The sequence below is a fragment of the Pelodiscus sinensis genome, chromosome 4 (genome assembly GCF_052426305.1).
Source record: "Pelodiscus sinensis isolate ZL-2025 chromosome 4, ASM5242630v1, whole genome shotgun sequence".
Taxonomy (NCBI): Eukaryota; Metazoa; Chordata; order Testudines; family Trionychidae; genus Pelodiscus; species Pelodiscus sinensis.
This window is the reverse complement of record NC_143055.1, coordinates 114,172,655-114,198,118: the sequence shown is the minus strand read 5'-3', so window position 1 is coordinate 114,198,118 and position 25,464 is coordinate 114,172,655. Positions and strand designations below refer to the sequence as shown.

The 25,464-nt window shown below is 43.2% G+C and overlaps 1 protein-coding gene across 4 annotated transcripts in view; it reads right to left on the bottom strand.

The window, feature by feature from the left end:
- TSPAN5 (tetraspanin 5) overlaps positions 1–25,464 on the bottom strand; it is a 127,798-nt gene that overhangs the window by 88,748 nt on the left and 13,586 nt on the right. Inside the window, exon 2 of one of the 4 annotated variants that reach the window (XM_075929643.2) lies at positions 7,895–8,039. The exons of the other annotated variants lie outside the window; for them this stretch is intronic. Coding sequence (XP_075785758.1) covers positions 7,895–7,897 — 3 coding nt within the window. The 5' untranslated portion in view covers positions 7,898–8,039. The remainder of the gene's footprint in view (positions 1–7,894; positions 8,040–25,464) is intronic. 4 annotated transcript variants of the gene reach the window in all.

Below are 25,464 nucleotides of genomic sequence, written 5' to 3'. Positions count from 1 at the left end.
TGGTCTCGCATGATATTCTTATTGATAAACTAGGCAAATATAACTTAGATAGGGCCATGATAAGGTGGGTGCATAATTGGCTGGATAACCATAGTCAGGGAGTTGTTGTTAACGGTGCTAAATCCTGCTGGAAAGGGATAACAAGTGGAGTTCCGCAAGGGTCTGTTTTGGGACCCGTACTGTTCAATATCTTCATCAATGATGTAGATATTGGGATAGAGAGTACGCTTATTAAGTTTGCAGATGATACCAAACTGGGTGGGGTTGAAACTTCTTTGGAGGATAGGGACATAATTCAAGATGACCTTAGCAAGTTAGAGAAATGGTCAGAGGTAAACAGGATGAAGTTTAATAAAGAGAAATGCAAAGTGCTCCACTTAGGAAGGAACAATCAGTTCCATACATACAAGATGGGAAGCGACTGTCTAGGAAGGAGCATGGCGGAAAGGGATCTAGGGGTCATAGTGGACCACAAGTTGAATATGAGTCAACAGTGTGATGCTGTTGCAAAAAAAGCAAATATGATTCTAGGTTGTATCAACAGGTGTGTTATAAGCAAAACTCGTGAAGTCATTCTGCTGCTCTACTCTGCACTAGTTAGGCCTCAGCTGGAGTACTGTGTCCAGTTCTGGGCACCACATTTCAAGAAAGATGTGGAGAAATTGGAAAGGGTACAGAGAAGAGCGACAAGAATGATTAAAGGTTTAGAGAACATGACCTATGAAGCCAGGCTTCATGAACTGGGCTTGTTTAGTTTGGAAAAAAGAAGATTAAGGGGGGACATGATAGCGGTTTTCAAATATCTTAAAGGGTGTCACAAGGAGGAAGGAGAAAATTTGTTCCTCTTGGTTTCTGAGGACAGGACAAGGAGTAATGGGCTTAAAGTGCAGCAGGGGAGGTTTAGATTGGACATTAGGAAAAAATTTCTAACTGTCAGGGTAGTCAAATATTGGAATAAATTGCCAAGGGAGGTGGTGGAATCTCCCTCTCTGGAGATATTTAAGAACAGGTTAGATAGACATCTGTCAGGGATGGTGTAGACGGAGCTTGGTCCTGCCTTGAGGGCAGGGGGCTGGACTCGATGACCTCTCAAGGTCCCTTCCAGTTCTATGATTCTATGATCATTAGTGAATAAAATATAGGGAATTTTAATCTTGCCTTAAATGCAAGTTTCAATGCAACCTTAACTATGGAGCTCCTTGGGTCCTCCTTAACATACACAGCATCTAGATTTTGGCTTTTACTAGAAAATCTGGTTCAAATGAAAATAACCACATGTTCTGTTTATGTAATAATCTGTTTAAACATAACACCAACACATTTCAATGAATGCTTACATAGCGATACAAATTTTGCCCTAAGTGATGAATGCATCATTCCATAACATGTACAGTGAACCTAAAGCAGGGGTGGGCAAACTATGGCCCATGGGTTACATCCAATTTGTCAGGGCTTTTAATCTGGTCTGTGGGACTCTCCATCTGGCAGCTCAGCTGGGCTAACACTGGTTTCCTGTACCTGCAGGCTCCACCCCCACAGCTTCCATTGGCCAGAAACAGGGAATCATGGCCAATGGGAGCTACAGGGGTGCTGCTGGCGGACAGCAACAGCATGAGGGGCTACTTGCCTCACACCCACTGAAACCACTGCTGAACATGCTGGCCCCATTGTGCTGCCCCGAGGTACATGGCACGAGGCCAGAGCCCACACCCCAATACCCCGCCCTCCCTACATTCAGACAATTTTCCTGCCCAAATGTGGCCCTTGGGCCAAAAAGTTTGCCTACCCCAGCTTAGAGTCTGTGTATTATAGCGTGTATTTGTATTTGTATTATAGTCTGTGTATTATAGATGCTCCTTTGCACAAGTACTGTAAAAATACTATAAACTACTGAGATTCTACACTAGCTACTGTCTGTTCATCACTGGCTGTTGTACAGGACATGTAAAAATAAATAACTGTATGAACCCAACACTCTCTTCACTCTGGCAGGAGCAACTGTAACACTAAGGCAAGTAAACCAGTGGATAGGGCACCTGATTTGAAGCCAGGAGACACGAGTTCCAGCCACAGTTTTGCCACTCACTTGCTATGTGGCCTTGAACAAATTAAATTGTTGCAGTTTTGTTTAGAAGATGACAGTGAGGGGGAGGGGGAGGGAGAAGGAAAAACCTGTATTTCAAATTTTTTTTTTAAATGAAGTTGCTTGTAACAATGTAAGCTACTGTACTCTTGGTTCAGGCTATTACTGTTGACATGCCACACAATTTGCTATGGTCACTACTCGTACTGGTTACAATTAATCTAGGTTGAAACTGCAACCTAGATCTACCCTGCCAGATGCTCTGCTATCCTATTTCTGTTGTTTCAGTGTGCAGCTCCCCATGGCTGCTAATAACAGAATACAATAATCTCATTTCTGGGAAAAGAATTCTCTCTGCCACCGCACCCTTTTTTGCAGGGTCAGGGGATGCAAGAGGGAGCAGTGGAGGAGGCGGATACACACTGACTTAATCTCCAGCTTTTCATGAATAGCTCATTCATTCACAAACTGAGCATCTATTACTCCACCAGACAGCCCAGCACCATCCAACTGGCTGAGGCCATATAACAGACATTTTACACTATTTTACCTACCTGTTTTTTCATATACGCACCATCATGCTGGAAATTGAGCTCTGACACATGCTGAAACATGAACATACACAGATCTATTGGCGTCCCTCTCTCTAACTCCAGGCAGTGGGATTTTGGAGAGGGGTACTGTCTGAAAGCTAAGCCAAAGCACTAGGTTTTACATTTTGCTCAAAAGGCACTCAAGTCCGTGGTCATTCTAATCTCTTCTGGAAACCCACCGTACAGTGAGAGCCAGTTGCTGAGAGGGCTTTGTCTCCTGTGCTCAAGCATTCTGCTCTTGAGCTTTATAGTTCCATTGTTGCAATGGAACACGACTGTCTTGAGTCTTGCCCACATAGTCAGGGTTTAGCTGATTGCCATACAGGCAGTCCCCGACTTACGCGGATCCAACTTATGTCGGATCCGCACTTACGAACGGGGTTCTCTCGCCCCAGAGCTCGCAGGCAGCGGTCAGCCACCTCGACCTCCGGGGCGAGAAAAGCTGCTCCCGGTGCCCCTGGTCTGCTGGGGACCATCTCTAGCAGACCAGGGGCATCGGGAGCAAAGCCGCAGCCCCGGCGGGTTTGCTCACGGTGTCCCTGGTCTGCTGGAGACGGTCCCCAGCAGACCAGGGGCACCGGGAGCAAAGCCACAGCTGCGGCGGGTCCCGCGCCAGAGCAAAGCCTCAGAGGCGAGGCACCCTGCCGCTGCGGCTTTGCTCCCCATGTCCCTGGTCTGCTGGGGGGGGGGGGGAGCGCAGCTAGTGTGGCCCCCCCCCCCCCCCAGCAGACCAGGCTTTTGTTGTGGACCCTGGGGCAGAGCAGCTGGGGCGCTGCCGGTTGGTCCCGCAGCGCCACTCTGGGCACTACTGGACCAACCCAGCAGCACCCCAGCTGCTCTGCCCCAGGAGTCCCCAAGTCAGCCGTTGCTGAAACTGACCAGCGCTGACTACAGGAAGCCCGAGGCACAGTTGCTCTGCCCCGGGCTTCCTGGAATCAGCAGCTGATCAGTTTCAGCAGCAGCTGACTTGGGGTTCTTAGGTTGAATCTGTATGTAAGTCAGAACTGGCGGTCAGTTTCAGCAGCGGCTGAATCTGGACGCCAGTTCCGACTTACATACAGATTCAACTTAAGAACAAACCTACAGTCCCTATCTTGTACGTAACCCGGGGACTGCCTGTATTTGGGGTCGGGAAGGAATTTTCCTCCAGGGTAGATTGGCTGAGGCCCTGGAGGTTTTTCGCCTTCCTCTGTAGCATGGGGCATGAATCACTTGCTGGAGGATTCGCTGCATCTTGGGGTCTTTAAACCATCATTTGAGGACTTTGATGTCTGAGCTATAGATGAGAGGATTATTTCAGGAGGGGGTGGGTGAGATTCTGTGGCCTGCATTGTGCAGGGGGTCAGACTAGATTATCATAATGGTCCCTTCTGACCTTAAAGTCTATGAGTCATGGAAGGGAGGCCACCCTTTTCACAAATTGAACCAGTCCCTTGGAAGACTTTTCAGAGGAAGCCTGACTCCTTTCATTTGATTTCTGTGCTCTATGGAAGCCAGCAAAGGGAGGCACTGGGGTGATCTGCTCTGAGCACAGAAAGGTTGCTGCAAAACCACTCACAAATGTGTAGTGTTTCATTTCTATACATAGAATTGACTGGGCATGGTATAATCTTTGAGGCAAGCACAGGTGGAACTGAGAACTTTTTTTCGGGGGGGGGGGAGAAGGGGGAGAAGAGAGGCACATCCATGGCTATTTGAGTATCCAGAAGCAATGGAAAAGTTCATTCTATTTCCTCTCTCTGGCGAAGACAACTGCTCAATTAGCAAATGTCTAAGAAAGTCCTGTGACCACATCGCCAATAAATAAAGCAGCCTCAGCACAAAATTCACACTGCATCTACCAGGTCATTTTTTCTACATCTATTTTTATCAGATCTGATATCACTTGGAATTTATAATATTGGTTAAATTATTTCAAAACCCACTTTCTCTCATAAAACACCCACTGTTACGGGAAAACAAAGGAGTGAGCATTATGTGATACACTGACTTGGCGAAGCAGTACAGAGAAGTCTGCATTGTCACTACCCACACTAATTGTTCTGTGGATACATAAAGGTATTTAGTATGCTAGACTGTCAATCTATGGCCTTTGACAAGTGTTAGTCACAACTAGTGATTAAGTAGAGATGATTACCAATTTCCTTGGACTCACTTAACTTTTAAAAATAAAATAAAAATATATGTACACAACAAAATGTGCAATTGATTTAGGGAAATTTATCACAAAACCTTGTGTTACAGCATTTTTCCACAAGAAACATGTTGAATAGTAAAAGCACAAATACCAAAGCACTCATGAGGACAAAACAGCACAGTAAACTGATAACATCTCTTAACTGTGGTCTCACAACCAACTACACTGACTGAACAATAATTTAAGAGTAGTCCTCATTTTGCCACTGACATATTATCTGATCTCATAGAATCATAGACTACTAGGACTGGAAGGGACCTCGAGAGGTCATCGAGTCCAGTCCACTGCCCTCATGGCAGGACCCAGTACTGTCTAGACCAGGGTTTCCCAACGTATGGCTAGGGACCCAAATATGGGTCACCATTACATTTCAAAAGGGTCACCAAGTGTCTCCCCAGGTGGCTCTCCCCTCCCCCCATTTTTGAATTGCCTTGGGTCACCAAGTCTTCCTGAATTGCCAAAATGGGTCCCCATCTGGAAAAGGTTGGGAACCGCTGGTCTAGACCATCCCTGATAGACATTTATCTACCTAACCTATTCTTAAATATCTCCAGAGATGGAGATTCCACAACCTCCTTAGACAATTTATTCGAGTGTTTAACCACCCTGAGAGTTAGGAACTTTTTCCTAATGTCCAACCTAAGCCTCCCTTGCTGCAGTTTAAGCCCATTGCTTCTTGTTCTATCTTCAGAGGCCAGGAAGAACAATTTTTCTCCCGCCTCCTTGTGACACCCTTTTAGATACCTGAAAACCGCTATCATCTCAGGTCAGGCACTTCAGTTCTCTGTGCGTCTGCCCCGTCCCCTCCCATTCTTTGTTCATTAAGGTGGTCTTTTGCTATGAACTTGCGCGGTAGCTAGTATAAGGCTCTCCCACTCCATCCATTGGGGCCTTTGGGCAACACTGTAATATAAACTCTTAATGATAAACATGGGTTCCAAGGCTGACAAGAGAACAGACATTGATCCAGAGCTAACAAAAGCAATAGAAAAGCAAAATCAAAGCACAGTTCAGATGGTCTTTATTCAACAAACAGGATAGTAATAGCATGGGCAATGACGCATTGGGATGGAGGTAGAGCTACGATGAGGACACGTGAACAGCAGCTGCTCATGCCATGTCTGCCCATAGGTACTGCTCTTCAGGCTTTTGCATTCTTGAGAACTAACCACAAACAAAGAAAAATTTCAATTCTAACATTTCATGAAGTATGAAGACTCAGAGGGAAAAATTAAATTTAATTACATTTCTGGAGGAAAGTGCTCAAATGTGTTTAAAATGCATTGCTGAGTAGCTAACGGCAAATAAATTAAAGTTTTGTATCCTGTTAATTTTCCCCACAATGATTTCCATGAATTAGAGTCATAGAACTGTAGTGCAAACATCCTTCTAGCTTATCAGGCTCTCGCTACTTGTCTACTATAGGGCCAGTAAGGCATTTTAAGCACAACTGCAAGCATTTGGAATGTCTTCCACACACCCGTCCACATGCTCTGCACTCCCATGCTTGTAATTAGCACGCTGGCACTCATGCTGGTTGTTGCTGCACTTGCTCTGAGCAAAGCTAAACATGTTGCTCACCACTACCTTTCCTTAAATCACTGTGGTAGTCAGCAAGTGCTGTTGCAGCTGCTCCAACAAGAGCATATGATCCTCTTAACACAGTCCTACCATGCTCCTGGCTCAACCTGAAGTGACACCACAGATTAATGGCTCTGTCCCCAGTAAAACCATAGGTCAACACAGGCACAAAAATGGGCAACAAAAATGATTAGGGGTTTGGAATGGGTCCCATATGAAGAGAGATAAAGATTTGGACTTTTCAGCTTAGAAAAAAGGAGACTTAAGGGGGGATATAACAGAGGTCTATAAAATCATGACTGGTGTGGAAAAAGTGAATAAGGAAAAGTTACTTACTCCCACAATATAAAAACTAGGAGTCACTTAAGAAATTAATAGGCAGCAGGTTTTAAACAAATAAAAGGAAGTTTTTCCTCACTCAACACATTGTCAACCTGTGGAACTTGCCAGAGGATGCGGTGAAGGCTAGGACTTTAACAGGGTTCAAAAAAGAGCTAGATAGATTCATGGAGGTCAGGGCCATCAATGGCTATTAGACAGGATGGGTAGGAATGGTGTCCCCAGCCTCTGTTTGTCTGGAAGTGAGTGACAGGGGAGAGATCACATGAGGATTGCCTGCTGTGTTCCCTCCCTCTGGGGCATCTGGCATTAGCCACTGTTGGCAGACAGGGTACTGGGCTAGATGGACCATTGGTCTGACCCAGTCTGGCCTTTTTTATGTAACAAGAGCGCACAAGGTGGCTCTTGGCTGACTTTGCTGTACACTTCTCTCCACCCCAACCCCAAAATTCAAGACATGGAGTCCTGTTACAAACAAATAATTTATTTCAAAGCCTTACAAATAAAAACTTTCAGAAATGTTGCTTCCCAATATAAAATATATTTTAAAAACATACTTTCTGATACAGCCATATTAGTACCAATAGAGATTCAGCACCTGAGAAATACAAACCTTAGAGAAAAAGACTAGACATATGCCACAAGCATTATACACAAATATTTTATGGCAGAAAAGGCCACCTAGGCTAGTGAGTGGGTAATATGAGAGGCCCTCCATTTCAGTGGGCCTCAAGACTGTCATAACCAAGATGGTCTCCGAGGAGAGGGTAGTTTTGCTAACTGCGCAAGTGTACCTAGAATTTGTGGGGTGTAGGGAAAAAAACCTATGTGGAAAGAAACCAGCAGAATCTGGCAATCCTTCACATGGGCAACGGAAAACAAAATGCCTTGCAGGCCACACACAGAGCCCCAATGGGCCACACATGACCAGTGGCCCACAGGTTGCTCATCACTGCTTTATGGTGACCTAAAGTCCGCTTCCGAGTGAGACAACTGCGTTTCCCAGATTCCTGAGAACAGAAAAAATGTCATCAGAAGCATCCAACTTTGAAACTCAATGGAATTAACCCATTTCCAGGTACATCCTCTGGTTCTACTTACCATCCCATGCCCGCCCAAAACCCAGTGGTCCTCTTGACAGCCCTATGGAAATCATATCCAATCAGTGCAGGAATTGGGGGGAAGGGACTGGTACAATTTTGTGGCACTCTCCCTCCAAACTTAGGCCCACTCTGTTCTCAGTGCTCTGCATGGGATGAGAAGAAAAAAAAAGTTAGGTCAACAACAGGCAAGAACAGCAGCAACAAATCAAGTAAAAGACATCAATAAAGTGCCTTACCTCCTTCAAGCACCATTTCCCACCCAGGGCAATGCTCTTCACAATAACCTCCAACCCAGAGTCATTCAAGTTGTGGCTTGCAAATCTTTGGCCTGGCATCTTCGGTGCGAGCAAGAGAGCTCAGCAGTGCACAGAAACTCCAGCATCTCACAGTGTGCACCTGGCTCTTCATGCTAGTTGAAACATCCATTGGAACAAACCAAGAACAAGTGCAGTCATATTTTATGTATACCAGAAATATTAAGCACTTGTTCCAGGAAGCTTCACCAACACTTTGGGGGAAGGCTCTGCAGCACTCTTATGTCCTCACACATTACTACATACAAGTTCCAGTGGCAAAATTTCTTAGTACAGGTTGGACCTCCCTGGTCTGGGACTCTCGGGGGCCTGACCGGTCCCAGATGAGGAATTTTGTTGGACCAGGGGAGGTATTTTTTGGACCCCTTGCAACCAGCCCACCCTCCACCTGGCCCACTGGCCTCCAGGCAGGCTCCTCACCTCCAGCAGCACCAGCAGACCCTGCTTCGAAGACATCACTCTCCTGGCTCTGTGACGCGCAGGGCAACCATGCGTGCCGTACTGGGACCCATAGGGCAACCACACATGCCACACCGGGGCTCCAGGACCCACCAGGCAGCTGCGGGTCACTGCCCCACCAAGCTACCGCAGCCCCAGGCCCACTGGGCAGCCATGCACGTGTCTCCCAAATCCCAATGGACAGACCTGTTGCAAGCAGCTCACTGCCCTGCTGGACCTGCAGGGATCGTTTCCACTGGCCCTCCAACGTGTGCCGGACCATGGATGTTGCCGACCAGAGAATCCCAGTTAAGACAGTTTCAACCTGTTCTGCTAAAGCTAAGAGGTTGCTTTTAAATGAATCACATGGCACAACTAGACAGTAGTCCTCAACTCTACTCTTCCCTCCTCTCCCTCGCTATATGAAGGATCACAGCTGTCCTAATCTCTCTCTAGAGTTATTTAATTCTCTTGAAATCGCCACTTCTCTATCCCAAGATTTACCACTAATTTAATCTGTTTCCATCTAGTTTTCCTTTTCTACTTACATGTTCAGTCTTCTGACAACATTCTCCATTTCACTGTCTAATTCACCCACTAACAAATACCACCGTTGTTGCATGCATTCAGCAAGGACAATGAAAACAAATTAGTCAGCTTCATGTTCATTTGAATTCAGTTTCTTTTAGTAGTGCCTTGAAGTGACTCTTTGTACAAGTCATACCCAAATGACTTACATTATAAATATTCCTGTTAGTACATGGGAGCATTTTTGTACAAATATGCTGGGAATTTGTAGTTCTTTAGCACAAAATAGGGACGTGCTTATCCTATTTTTTGTCAAAGATATTTTTACAATTCCAGCCCTCTCTCTTTTTTACAGCCTCCTGTCTACAAAAGAACAAAGATTCAGACATGCAGCACCCTCCATGCAATTACTGTTCTCTACTATACCCTAGCACCGGTTTCCTAGGAAACAAGAAAAAAAGCATAAAAATCTCTAACACATTTAATATGCAAATGAACTAGGTCACACCAGTCATATTTCAGTCACTGGTGTGAAGGATCCATGATTTATTATCATTTGTGGCTTGCATTTGCTGCATGCAATTGGATTTGGGGGAGCTCTGGCAAAAATAATGATCTTCCTTGACAATGTTGCTGCACAGCTTACTGCTTTCTTAGGATCATTTCAAAGAACAGGTTACATGTGTGGAAATGGAAAGTTGTTTTAATGCTATACTGATACATTAAGAACTGATGTTTCTTCTCTCTACCTATTTATATAATCCCCTCCTCTGTGTAGTGTTTGAGAAAAGGGTTACAACTAATACTGTAAAATTCAGTAAATAATAAAAGCCCTGATTCTTTTTGTCAAATACCCACCAAATATCCAGCTCCGGTTCCCACTGTGCTTCTCTAGTCAGTCAGTAGAATCCAGACTCCAAAGGAGCAACTGACTTCTAAAAGCACAGAGGAGGCCAAGTAATTAAGAGCACTGCAGTACGGTTCTCTCAGACCAAAGCAGCAAGGAAAGGAAACGGAAAAGACCAGGCTACTCTTCTGAGCAATACTTGGATAACCAGGATATAACGCTGCCATCAAATGCACAAGCAGCTGCTTGCCAGCCTGCATGAAAAATGGAAAGGGGCCAAGTCAGGGTGATCGAGTCAGTCTACAATAAAACCAATGTGTGTCCCAATTTTCACAGACTGGTATAAATGAGGAATAATTCCACTGACTTCAGAGGAATCACGTGGGTGTAAAAGAGTAGAATCAGGCTGTGTCAACGCAAGAGAATATTGTTAACTGCTCAGTCTTCATTTTTATAATTGGTCTGAAGTTAGAATAATAAGATAGGGAGAGAAGCGCAAGTATGTATGCCACAGAATGTTAATTTAATGTAATACATGCATTACAGATACCGCATCTTACAGATCTTAAGATGCATACCGCAGCTGCTATCAAATCAAGGTGCCCTGAGTTCTAAATTCAGTATCACTGCTGTCAGGAAGGCAAAGAAAAATCCCACAATTGTCTGTTTTGAAGTCAAAGGAGAGAGTTTAAAGCAACAGGAGGAGGAGGAAAAAACAAGGTTTTAGAAAGGATATACTCAATCAGGCTGACAATGTTAATCATCAACTTAAATATACTACTAGAATTTTACAGATTAGTTAGGTGGCATAGTGATGGTCTACCTCTCTCAGACACTGCACTGCTATTAAAGTACTGCATCACTGTACACAAATGAGAGAGAGAGAGGGACGGACAGATTAATGACAAACCACTGCATCAATGCTTGGGGGTAGGAACGCAAATTCCCTGAAGCACGCTATTTACTGCCTCATTTTTACACCAGACAGAGGAACAGTTTTTGCCCCCTGCCACTGATGTTTGCAACTACAGCTCATCACGCATTTCTTGTGTTGGAAGGTTTTCGCTTGATGACTCTAGCCTACAAAAAAGACTAGTCTTTGAACTTGGAAGACAGACAGATAAGCCCTCGTGAACCCTGAATTTCTGTTTAAAACATGTATTTAGGAAGAGCAAGAGGATACAGATTATATATGTTTCTTCCACACCATTCCCACGCAATAATACAGGCATAAAGTATGCCAAAAGTTCACACTCTCACATTGTTAAGATACACATTTCTGTTTGTCTGTGTTTTATAAAATGAGATCATCCAGCATGAGATCTGCACAAAAACTTGTGTTAAGACCCCCTAATGAAAGCCAAAAGGTGACATTTATTCAATTTGCATTCAGTTTAAAAACAAATATTTCATGTTAGCTCACAAATATCGGGTCTATAATTTTCTCATTACTCTCTAAAAGGTACTCTTTTCCTGTTCTTTATCAGTTCCTTCCCATACACTCCTCAACCTTAATAAAAGTGTAGTTTATTAGTTCTTAGCATATTTCCAGACACACCACAGCTGCCTACACTTCCAAAGAATTATTTGTTATAAAATTCCAAAGAAGGTTTCTATTTAATGTTGCTTTGTCAATTTCACAAAACTTACTAAGGTGGCTTTCTATATGGCCCTTTAGAGACAGATTTATGCACAAGCTAAAGAAGATACAGTTTAGGGCCTCAGAATATGAAGGATTAGTATAATACATATATTTGACAATGCTATGGGACTTCTTAAACCTGACATATCTTAAAGCCTAAGCATGTGTTAATCCGATCCTGGGCCCCCTAGTTTGTCTTAAAACACTTTACAATATAAGTTATCTATATGTACCAGAAACTTATCCTCTCTACCGCAACCAGAACCCTGGCATACAACACCTTTCCACGTATCTAGACTACGCTATACTTTCGAAAGAGGATATGCAAATTCAGCTGGAATTTGCATATCTTCTTTCGAGCTCACTTTCGAAAGCGGGACTTTCAAACGTGAAAGTAATTAAGATGCAGTTTTGTCAGTGAACCCTCCTATTTGTTGACAAGCTGCGTAAACATCATTTTTTAAGGAAAAGCAGCTTGCCGACAAAACCAGAGGGATTGCCGACAAAACTAGAGCCAATACATACTTGGCACAAAACATTTTTGTGACCTCTTTCTGTGCACCCTTGTCAGTTCCAAATTTTTATATCATCCATTAAGTTTTAGTAAACACCATACAAGAAGAAAATAATTACACAGATACCAAGGTTTCCCTGGTTAGTGGTAACATTCTTTCAATCCCTCTACAAAAGAGGGAAGTTCTTTCATGGTTCAGAAACCAAAGTCCAGAGAGTACTTCTGCTTCCACATATGTCAATCTGGCTCCGTTTGCAAACACTACAAACTTATTGAAGCAAAAAACCACTATACATTTTTCATGATGTTCTTTTTTTGCATAACTATTTGCTTATATAACATATCCTCTTGATGCCACACATGGATAGCACTGATGCTTGGATAGCTCTGTCTTTAGGACTGAAGTCTCAAGACTCTCAACCAGAAAGAAGTCAAAGTGTATTATTAGCAAGAATGTCTTTAGTATAATCACTTATTTACAGTGAAGTCTTCAGTGTAAGCTAGTTTAAAGGGAGTTGGTGGAATGGTAAGATTTTTTTTTAAAATCACAACTATGCTCCTTCGTAAATCTACGAAGGAGAAATGTTTCATCTAAGATTATATTAGCCTAAAAATAAAACCTTTCACAAAGTAGAAATTATTATTATGAGCTATGATCTAAAGGGGAGACAGCTTGCATAGTTATTACACAGAAGGAAGCCTACTGGACCATTAAAGCAGGTCTTTCTTGATTCTAGACTCTTAGAAATTAGTTGCAGTAAAAAACATAAAAATATTCAATTCTGGAAGCTGCTCGAGGCCATCCAGTGAAGTCCGTTGCCTTCTAGAGAATAAGAATTCCCCAACTTCATTACTATTTCCCCAACTTCTCAAGCAGTACAATAATTCATATACTAACTTTTTGCCTTAAATATGGATTTTCTTAGGGCAAATACTTTATTCTGACTCTTTGCATTCAAGATTTAGAAATCTGCTGTAAGAGTCTTCACTCTTAAAAAAAGTGTGCCAGTTGTAGTACTTTCTAATGGAAGTGTCATTTATGGGGGAAGGAAAAAACAGCAACTTTTCTATGGGACTTCTGAAAACTGCCCTATCAACTTAAACTGAAAAAGGACAACTTCTCTGAATGTTTGCCTACTTTTATTACAACCACCACCACCACCACCACCACCCTGCCAAAGAAAACTACCATTGAAGTTCAGTTGATGTTAACCACTGACATCAGGCCTGCTGATGGGGCAGGGGGGCAAAGAGGACAATTGCCCCAGAGCCTGGTGGACTTTAGAAGGCCTGGGATTGCTGTTGCTGCAGCAGTGACAGCAGTCCTCCCCTGGTTCTTACAAAAGTAGCACTGATGTAGCAGCAGCTGTGGGTAACCCTTGAGCTCGGATCCACAGAGGAACAAGATGGGAGGGAGCCCGGAGCTCCCTACTGCTTTAAGCCCCGCAGAGCAGCAGCAGCGGGGAGCCGGAGGGAGGTACGGCTCCCTACCGCATTGACACACACAACTCCCAAGTCCCTGTAGTGGCAAGGCAAGGAAGGGATCAGAGCTCCTTGCCACTTTTAGACGACTGGCAGCAGTGATGATGAGAGCCCCCAAGGCTGGTCCTTTTGAGTCCTGCTACTGAGTGTGATGGTGAGGGCCTGGGGCTCCCTGCCTCTTTAAAATCACAGTAAGTTAAATCAAGGCTACAGTGGTGGCTGGAGTGTACAGTGCATTGCATGCATTGTCCTGCTGCCGCTGTGCCCTCCCTGCTCCAGCTCCAAATAGGGGTGACATTTTCCTGTTTCAACCTGTCTAGCCATGACCAGGCTGCACTTCTAGAGACAACCAGGAAAACTCCTGGGTCTGTGTCGTTACCAGCCAACCTTCCCCATGCCCATAACTTTCCCTTCCTGCACCAGCAAAATGAGGCTGTGGCCGCATTTTCTTTTTTCGCTGTAGCGGCTTTGAAAGGTAATTTCTACCAGTGTTTGCATTGTACACACAGAAGAACGTTGTGTTCCACGCCATTCACACGGATGTGATTCCAGGCCTGCCAACAGGCGGTGGGGGTGGCTAAAAGGGCAATTGCTGGTAGCCCTGTTGGGGCCATTTAAACAGCACTGCTGTAGGAGGTAAAGAGCAGAGCGGGAGTAAGTGCTGATGGGGGAGGCTCTAAGGGCTAACTTGAGGTGGGCAGCAGTGGGGTTCAACACAGAGGAGAGGGCCAAGCTCTGGATATTTCAATATGATGAGATGTTTGTGAAAACAGGTACAGAGAGGAGGGGAACAAGTGCTGCAGCTGGATCTCTGTGAATACAGGTGCACTGGGGGCAGGTTTTGACAGGATAAGTGCAGCCCATGCTGTGGGAATTTTTATGACGGAGAATGAAAGCTGCATGTATGGCAGAGAACTGACACAATACTGTCATCCAGAGCCCCTCACTGCAGCTCCTAACTTCACAGGCCCAGATGCGCTTGGAGGCCAGGTTCAGGCCCACCCAAGGCAGCAACTGCCCATGGCTCCAGGTGATTTAAAGGGGCCGAGGGTCCTCTGGCTGGCACCGCAGTAGCTATGGGTGGGAGACCCAGGACCTTTTACATGGCCTGGGTGGGCTACAGGGCTCCTGGCCACACGGTCACCGGTCCCAGAGCTCACCGCAGGATGCAGAGTGACTCTGCTGGTGGTACATCCCACCGGACAGTGCCAAGGCAAGGGTGTCCCCGGGCGACCAGAGGGTGAGTACGGACAGCAGCCCCCAGCTGCGCAAGGAAGGTAGAGCCAGGGGTAGGAACCAGCTGGCTGTGGTAGCAATTGCTACAACTTTGTAACCCTGTGAGTGAGCAGGGAGGGGGAGAGCAGGGCTGAGAAGAAGGTGGGAGCCAGGCTCTGGGGTACAGCTAGGCACTGGACTGTAGGGGGTGACAGCCAAGCTGGGGATGACTGGGAGATGCCAGACTGGGAAGGGAAAAGAGCAGAGGGGTGGGGGCAGAGGTAGGCAGCCATGTCTGGGACAAAGGAGCCAATGGGATGGAGTAGAGGGTGTCAGAGGACCAGTGTGGGGCAGAGAGGAAGGAGCAGAGCTGGGCATAGGACCACTGGGGGAGGGGGACAGAAAGGGAAAGGAGGGTGGGAAGAGCACCTTTGAGTGGGGGTTGGGCCTGCGACCAACCAGAGGATACTCTGATAGGGTTGCCAGGTGTCCAGTTTTGAACCGGACAGTCCAGATTTTGAGCTCTGTGTTCGGGGAAACAAATTGAAAAAATAGAAATGTCGGGTATTTTCTAAAGATGAAATGTAGATTGTGATGTCACGTCAAGTGTGACCAGTATTTCTGTTGAAACCTACTGATGGAGGGGTGGCACTCAGGGTCTCTCTGGTTGGGCAGGGCTTGTGCCTCTCTCCAAGAGAAGGGGATGGGAGACCCATTTATTGTGCTATCCTGGGGCCTGGAATTCCCATCAGCAGGCCTTACCAATACTACTGCATTCACCTGAAGTTTATATACTTCAGCAAAACATGAGCATTCTCCAGAGATGACCAGCATATGAGGCAGAAGGGGCAAAATGCACCCTCAATGGTGTCCCACATAGCAGGTAACAACCTATGGGAAATACTAATTTAAAAACAGCAAGGAAGCAGTTCAAATACATTTGTAGAACATAATAGTTGATTCCTGAAATATTTTCTGCAAGAAATTAAAATAAATTAATTATGAAAGCAGTAATGGCATTTTGTTCTTGTTAAATCAGATTGGCAGTGTGCCTTTAATCAGATACTTTGTTTAGAAAATTTCCAGGCTTAGACTCAAATGAATATTTAAAAATATTACTTACATTATTGATTTATTTATTATACAAACTAACTTGGTAGTTAAACTAGTCATCTTAACCTTCTTAAGAAAAAGGTGAAAACATTTATTTATTTATTTATTTATTTGTTTGTTTGCTTTAAATAAAGAGAGTTACTAAAAATATTACGGCCCTTTTGATGAAGTTTGGATCTGCGCAAGTCCCATAGAGTTAGGTTAGATGAACAATAGGTCTTCTCCATCTTCAATAGCTATAAATCTAGGACCCCTTCCTTGAATTAAATGCTTCTCCATGCCCAGCCCAGCGTTTCTTTAACCTCTCTGCCTCATCCCTTATAGCAGGGGTGTCCAAACTTTTTTCAAAGAGGGCCAGATGTGATGAAGTGAACATGCGTGAGGGCCGACCATTTTGCCTGACATTCTTTGAACCATTAAAATTAAATGCAAATTAATTATTTTATGCAAAGTTTATTGCAAACGGCATACTTTTCATTTCGTCACATGGATGACAAATCTAAACAGGTGTTAAATCACTTTGCCTTTCATATCTGAAGGCCAGATGAAAAAAAAATCCAGGAAGCTGAAATATATGTCAGGAACATTGTAAAGTACATTACATATTATTGGTAATAAAGGTTGTCTGTCAACTTTTAAGTTCAAAAAATATGAACAGGAACATAACACCAAGTATACATGTTGTGTCCAAATATATTTATAACTGATTTAGACCAACTGACTAACTGAGATTTTACAATGTATTCATCTCAATACATATGGATTTGTTGGGGGCCATAAAAGATAGATATTGCCAAATTACCTGTGGGGCCGTATTAAACCGGAACACGGGCCGCAATTGGCCCGCGGGCCGGACTTTGGACATGCCTGCCTTATAGCATAGCCCTTCTGGGATTCAACAGGTGTAACTGAAGTCAGAGCTCACAGCAGTAATCCTCCAACTTTTTCCAACCAAGATTTGTTCCTACCTGACAGGACAGACCATCATTCTCACACTAGAAGTATCTCCTCATCCACTGTTTAGGGCTATGAGCCAGTCTCCCTCCTGAAAACCCTAAACTGGCTGGTGAGGACTGCCAAGGTAGCAGCACAAAACTCCCATTCTCTTCATCTACCCTAATCCCCTGCAATAGGACATTCCTACCTAAAGAGAAGTAAACATGAAGGGCATTTGAATGTTGAGCTCTCAGTTAGTGACAAGATGCTATGTCATTATAACTACAAAGCATAGTTTGGGAAATATCTAAAATGGATAATCCATCTGCCCAGTTGTCCACAGATGTTGACTGCATGTTATTATATTCATTCAGGCCCTCTAAGGACTCTTCCAGCATTATGTATTTTCCTTGCTACTGACTTCTAAACTTTTGAAGGCGGCAGCAATTGGTGTCACATTAGAAGTTTACTAAACTACTGCATTCTTGATTCTTCCCCAAGAACAAACAGTGTAAGTTTCATTTTTAGAATGAATATAGGCCCTTAAGGGCCTATGCCCCATTGAAAATCTTGAGAGACTTGAGTTCCTAAGAGTGAGGTTTTTACAGGTATTCAGGAGCCAAACTCCTACTGGTTGGGAGATTTAGATGCTTTTGAAAATTTTACCTTCTTTCCTCACCTGATATTCCAACCCAATCCCAATCTGAGGTGTTTCTATACAACTTGAACCCCACTGAAGCAAAGTGTAGCTGACATCAGTGGGCCTTAATTTAGCAGTTATAGCTATCAATTTTCGAAGCTATCCTATACGGTTTGGGGTTGATACTGGAGACGCATCAAGGAAATGAAACAACTCTAAGTGAGTTTGTGACTTTACATGTCTCTTGAAACTGAAGACAGGAAATGAAATTCACCAGCACAGATACCAGCACACTAAGTCAAAGCCTAACTTTTACATTTTGGATTTTTAGAATATTTTTAGACAGATACTATTAAAATCAGAAAGACTAATGCACCAGCACAATTCTTAAGCAACTCTTTAAAAAGATGATCTCTTAAAACCTACATATTCAAATCCCAAATGGCATTCATCATAGAAAAAGTCACTGAGCTAGACAGAGCCCGGTGCTAAAAGCAGCTGACATAATAAACAATGAATGGAAATACAAAGGAACAATCTTCACAAATACTGTGGGGGCTTTCAAAGACCAAAGTTTTTTAACTGAAATGTTTCAGCTTAAACTCATCTCTCAGCTCTTGTAACACCTTTAAGTGAAATCCATTATGAGCAGGGCCACAAACACCTGAAAGAAATGGAAAACTTAGGACAAAAGCATTAGGAAAACAATTTATTTCTGCAGGCAAGGGACAGAAATAAAAACTGAGCACCTCCATGCCTCTATCTAAAATCAGCTTTACAACAGGAGTAGGTTTATAAAAAATTGAAAAGCGTGAAGTTGTTGTTAGTTCAACTTGCAAGCACATCAGCACACAACCTCGGAGAGCATAAAATGCTAAGAGCCAAATCCTGGTTCTGTTCATGAGGCCAAAAACACCAGGCTGTGGGTATGAGGAAGAGAAACACAGAATCGACCACTAAGCATGGTAGCAGTTCATAGCACATCAGAACGAATCACGGATAAACTCATAAAACTCTATCATCATCCATGGTACCCCACCCCCAATCCTGACCAGAAGATTTATAGTCAACAGCCTTGTCCCCAACATCCCACAGTCCGCTCTCCCATATACCTTGTACACCAGCAACAGTGGGTACCACCAAGGAGCACTACTTCCTAATACGGAGAGATGGTAGAAACCTGTGACTGCTACCACCTGCAAACTCCACAGCCTATGCCCCACCGGCCAGGAAAACAATGGATCTACAATGTTCTGCTGCTTCCTCATCCTTGCACATCTACACAAGCCACAAAGACAGGCTTTAACTCTGTATTACGAGCAGCTATTTGGCCCCAAAGAACAGAAATAGTAAATCCCTCTTCCTTGACTACTATAAGATTTAGCGCTAGCTATTAAAGCCAACTTTGCTACTCTTGGCTAATTCTCTTCATATACAACCTATTAAATCATGAAAGCACATAAAACATTTGGAGTGACTGGACTGGGGCTATCACTCAGGCAGAAGATAAAAGACAGCAACAAATGGAAATTAGGGATGTTAAAAAGCAGTTAACTATGTAACCGATAAAAAATCTCAGCGGTTACATATTGCGAGTTCTGCAGTATATTGCAGAGCCTGCAACCGGGGTTTGGCCAGCTTCCCAGGAGCCGGCTTTTAAACTAGCTCCCGACTCTGCTCCCAGGGAGCTGGCTGCCGCCGTACGCTGCAGATTCTGATACTGAGCTAGCTAGGGTGGCAGCCATCTGCCTGGGAATGGGCCGGGAACCTGCGTTTAACGGTAACCAATGAGTCCAGGCTTATCAGTTAAGCGTTTAAAGGGTTATATTATTACATCCCTAATGGAAATGCAGAAGAAACAACTCAAAAGCTCAAAGAGGAGTCAAAATGATATGAAAGTCAGATCCCTGTGCCTGTTTCCCAGAGGCAGAAAACAAGAGAAACAGGAAGAAGGGAGATTTCCCCAATAGGGATTACTCCTTGTGAATACAGATTCTGGCTGGCCATCAAAAAAAATGTCACCTTCGGAGTTACGTAAGTGTAAGCATGGAGAAGTAGAAAAAAAAACAAAAAAATATATAGCTAATGCACAATTTTAGGCTACCATGCCACATGTCTGATAATCCTGCAAACAACTTACTGCCATGGAATAATCCTACTGAAGTTTGCAGCATTACACCCAGTAGTAAGCATCCTGTAGCATGTGTTTGCAAAATGAGGCCATCTTTCAGTAATTTGAGAGCACCAATTCCATAGAAACTCAAGATGTCGTTTAGAAAAAAATTACATAAGCCTCCCACAATGAACAGGACTGGAAAAAATGAAGTCCTTCTCACTGCCAGGAAAACATCAATAAACCAAGTTCTCTAAAATCAAACAAACATAAGAAAAGAAAACTATCAGCTAAAAGCTAAGCAAAATAAACATGTTTTGAAACCTCAAAGCATTAGTTCCATTGTCCAAAATTCCACTGATTGTTTTGAAAATAGATCCCAATATAGTGAAACAAATGGTTTGCGAGATAAAGGGCCACTCAAACCATTTTCTTATGCTTTTTGTTCTAGGGTACAATACACACACCCTTTTCTAAAATTTCCTCTCTGCACAAGAATTTAGATAAGCAGCTGTTTTCCTAGACATCCAATTCCCAGGAGACAAGACCCTGGGGCTTCAAATATAGCCAACATAGTGCTAAGTCTGTCATGGTTTACCTATGACAGTTGATCAGTTTAACCAAGTTTTAAGACTCTAAAAGCTTCAATAGAATAGTTAATTACAAGATTAGTAATAGGTTAGCTTAAAGTTTCAGTAAATGCACGTTTTACTCACAGATGACCAAACCATATCAAATGGTCTAGTTTTTTAGCCAGATATACAACCCCAAACAACCCAGCCCATTTTAGATCTTGCCTTCAAGATTTCAAACTTGCCAGGATGGTGCAGCCAGTAAGAAGGCATCCCTCTCCCCTTCATATGCTCCCAATTTTCAAGTGACTGACAACGCAGGTAGAAAAGGGAATAGGAATTATGACTGCTTATTCAGGCAAAAGAGTAAAAAATGGGAAAAAATGTAAGGGTGGCCAAACCCCTCACCTCTCTCCCCCCCCCTCCGCCAAGGACTTGTCTTCATTAGAGAAGTAGGTAGTGTTAGAGCATGATTTAAAGGAGTAGCGTAAACTAAACTGATGTTAAACATCAGTTTCCCCAGAGACACAAGACGGGCAAAAGAATATCATCCATTGCTTCAGTAAAAAAATACCTCACCCACCTTCTCTTTCTAACATTCTAGGATGGACACATTTAAAACTACATGGCAGATAGATTTGAGTCACTATTTGCAGGAGAAATTCACAACTCAATTTCAGATCTTATGTAATTTAGATTGTGACCTTCTGGACAGGTAAAAAGGACCTAATTTTCTCATGAGGACAAGCCTACAAATTGTCTTCTCCTAAAAGTCATAAGAGTTTCTCAGAGTCCAGTGGGGCAAGCCTGGAATAAGCTTTTGTCCAGCTCTCTTAGCAGCAAAACAGATGCTCCATTCTAAACAACAGGGGTTTCAGGTAAAGCTACTAACATGTTATGAGAATTAACTGCTTATAATTTTGCTGTATTGATATCGTGCTGCTTAGAAAACAGAAAGGACAAGCATCAGCAGGCAGTCACCTGTGAATAGTGCAGCTGTTTTGCTGTTGAGAATACTCTCTTCACCTTGGAAAATTTGCTTACACACAAACAACTCCCACCTGGAGTTTCTGCTCTAAAAGGGTAGACTTAAACCAACCTAAAAACGGATTTTCATGTCCTGAATTGTACCAACCTGCACATTAAGTACTCCTGCATAACAGATGCATTCAAACCAATGCACAAAAAAGAAAACTGGTGCTACTCTAACAAGACTGCAACACAGATGCTAGAGTGGGCTATGAAACCGCCAGAGGGCTTGACTGAACTGAATCCCTAAAAAAGTATTCCTTTTCCCACACTCCCGTTCCTAAAAGTCTCTTCTGAATTCAACAGGAATGATGGATGAATACTGTAGTGAGCCCTAACTCACTTCCTAAAAAAATTCTAGAAAGGTGAAGTTGTACTTGCCTGTGGATTTTTCCTTAGTCTGTTAAACATAAAAAAAACTGATTTTACCGGTTGATAGGAAGAGAGGGAAAAGAGAGGGTGGGGGAAATTGGGCTGGACAGAAACTATGGACAATGGCAGTCTAGTCTCATGACTGTCTGAATGAAATGTGTGCTATTGAGGTACAAGAGCAGGCACGCCACACATCTCTGTCTAGGAGACTAGGCCTCCTTTGGTAAAACCAGTTTGTTTGCAGTACTGGAAACCTCTGAAAATCTGGCCAGGTCTCTCATACATTCCTTACAGGAAGCTGATGATCATTGTGTCCAGGAGTAAAACTGGTCTAGGCCAGCAAATGTTGATTCCTTTGGCAGGCACACTTATTTAGCTTTGCATCGTTCACTTGTCCCAATTACTGAAAGATAAGAAAGCAACTAGGTCTGACTTATTTCTTGGGGATACATTATAGAAAGAGATACGTACTTGAAAAACCTCATCTCAGCTGCACACGTAAAGTAGAATTTTTACAAGCACTCCACACTAGCCTAACTCTGCACCAATTAACTTTAGTGGGATAAGGGGCCAGCACTACATACTTTAAATCTCATTTCTTACAATGCATGGGCTTGACAAAACAGACTGCTGCTACAGTCACACTGGCTCACATGTTTGGGACTGTGCCAGGATACAAACTTTTTGGCTAGAACTTGGTAGAAGCATTAACATGAAAATGGATACCTCCTTAAAAACTACTTCCCAGAACTGTGTTATGAGATGTATACCATCGTCTTGGAAACTCTCCAGCTCACAGCAAGCTTGTCTACAGGCACTGTGTTAGAGATCCAAACAACTCATATTGCTATGATGAACTAGCAGACTGTCTTCAGAGATAGTAGCCTTGCCTAGCAGGCCCCCGAAATAGGCACACAGAACCCCAAATAGGCCACATTACAAACTTCAATCAAGCGGGCACACAAGAAGCAAGTATACAAGCAAACTAAGCGAGGACAAACTCACCTCAATTAACGCAGAGTCACTTCTTCACTGGGAGAACTCCCTTGCAAATCTCTCAAGTTTGTTAGTTCCATTGAAAGATTATCTGTTTCTTTCATGACAACAGCACTGCTGCTTAGCATAATATAAATTAGTTACAGCTGTTAACAGAATTTGATTTTTTTCCTGAAGATGGTCTAACATTTGCAGGCCAAAATACTGAGCAGCTTTTACAAATGCTAAATTAACAGTTCTTCAATGAAAATTTACATTTCTTAAAACCTTGAAGGCAAAGTGTTATCAGATTTTAATCACATACTCTCAGTATGTTCATACAAAATGCTGTAAGAGTATTACAACTGGAGACACCACGAGTGCACTAGTTTAATTCGAGTTTCTGTCAAGTTCTGCAATTAACACACACACAGTTCCAGGAACTGTGAATTCAGAACTAGAATTAATTTACAAATTCAACATTATCAATTTAGGATTGAATAAGGATCTCAGCCGGTTAACACGCTACCAAAAACAACTTATTACAGATAGATATATCTCCCTGCTTCTGTACCTTCCCCCCACCAATTCATCTGATGAAGTGGGTTTTACCCAAAGAAAGCTTATTCTCTAATAAATCTGTTAAACTCCAAGGTGCCACAAGATTCTTCATTGTTTTGGCAGACATGGCTGCCCCTCAGAGAGCTCCAGAAATGTAAATCCATGCCCATTCCAAGCCCTCCAGTTCACATGCTAAGCATAAACTGATTTATAGGTTTGATTTTCATATGTAAGTATTTCAATAAATGAAGTATAATAGAAGTTATCTGTTGTGCTAACTTCTTGAATAAAAGACAGTGTGTTCCATTACAACGGACACAATGTGTGAAGGTCATTGTCTTTAAGCCAAGAAAATGTTAAAGTTCAGAAGCAATTAATAAAACGTGGCAATATTCTATGTGGCTTATCATAGACCACATAAGAGGTATTCACCAGATAAGCATTCATAGTAAGCATGTCCTGAAGATTTATCAGAACGTTTGACTATCTCATAGAATTTATCCAAATAAGTGCCTGGCAGAGGCAGCACTCAGCATTCAATAATAATACAACGTTATGAATGGCCGATTATAAAATGCTGGCATTTTCCAGATTGCTGGCCAAACTGGTGCTGAGGAGGCACATGTACATTTATACAGATGAACTATGGATTTTGCCAGGGCTTTTTTCACATGCCCACTACGAAAGAAAAAACTTAATCACATTATATTTAGTCTCTAGTGGATTAACTCTGTATGCACCAATTACTGCATTATCTCAGTGCCAGATGCATTAGCGGCATAAGATGCTGCTACAGCTTAAAGGAGAGACATTGCTCCCACTGAACAAAAAATACTGAACTTTAATTTTATTTCTTAGCCCAAGAAATGAAAAAGGGAAAAGGAGAAAAATAAGAACATTGTGCAGTCCGCTTTTTCTCAGCAAGAGCTTGCCAGCTGCATCTACACCTCCTCCTCCTTCACATCAGTTCTGAGCTACTTAGGCAGGCTGAAAGTAATGGCTCTGGCTCTTTTGAAGATTTTTCACTTTTTTTTTTTAACATTGGTTGAAAACCAAGGGCCTGATTATACAGCTGCTGCACCAAACAACTCCCATCAAAGTCAACGAGAGCTGTTCATATGCAGAGGATGCGTAACGAGGCCCCAAACGTTACCAACTCTGAAGCAGTCTTTGTGCTGCATATGCTAAGTGGAGGAACTCTATAGTAGCAGGGCATTATGTGAGGCAGCTCTGCACAGGGCTCATTTAAAATTAATATTACGCTGAGGGAAGCGGGAGGAGGAAGGGGTTTAATTGATCTCGGGCAAGTTAATCATTTAGAACCTTCAGTGTGCTTGACAGTCTGATTTTTGTGAGTTTTGAAATACCTTTTGTGTGCATTTGCTGAGTTTTCCAAAAGATGGGGATTTTTCAGTTTTCACATAAAAAAGAGCTCTACAAACAAATGACACATCAGAGCACACTCCAAAGGTAACTGTGATACCAGCAACCAAAAATAATCACGTAAATTACACTAGGAAACAGGAACAGAAAACAAAGCTAATCTGTTGTAGCCAAGTATCACTTATTTTGAGTTTCAGAAGAGGTCTGCCTAAAAATAAGGTGCCTGGTGTTCTTTGGATGAGAGGCACTGAGTTCCTCCCTGCTATCTTTCCTCAATGAGCGACTTATGCCTTTCTCCTGACCACCTACAATACCATAGCACTAAATATTCAAGCTCACCCTTCCTACAGTGGGAAGTAGAGATGTGAACGACTAGTCGACTATCCGAGAAGCAAATGCTCATCGGATAGTCGACACGCTAGTCAACTCGTCGCTTCCACCCCCTTGCTGCCTCTATCAGAAAGAGACAGGAAAGGAAGGAGGGCAGGAGGTGCTTCAAAGCGGCAGCACCTCGTGGAGCCTAGGGGTCAGCTGGGGACTCCCCCACTGACTGCAGGCTCCATGCAGCACTGCCACTTTGAAATGCCACGGGAGCAAGGGGCCAGCAAGGGACTGCTTGAGTCCCACACTAGTCCTGTGCTCTCCACAGCCCTGGGGCTGTTGCTACACTTCAAAGGTGAAGTCGTCCTTATTGACTAGTCCATGCAAATTGCATCAAGTATTTGATTAGCCAAATCGAAATTTTACATCCCTAGTGGGAAGAGACTAAATCTTTCCTACACAGCAACTTTTTTAGACAGGTGCAAACAGGGGACAAATAAAGAACAGGCTTTGATGCCAAAAGATTGGTTCTCATTTACAGTTTACCAATAATATAGATATAATATCCCCTCA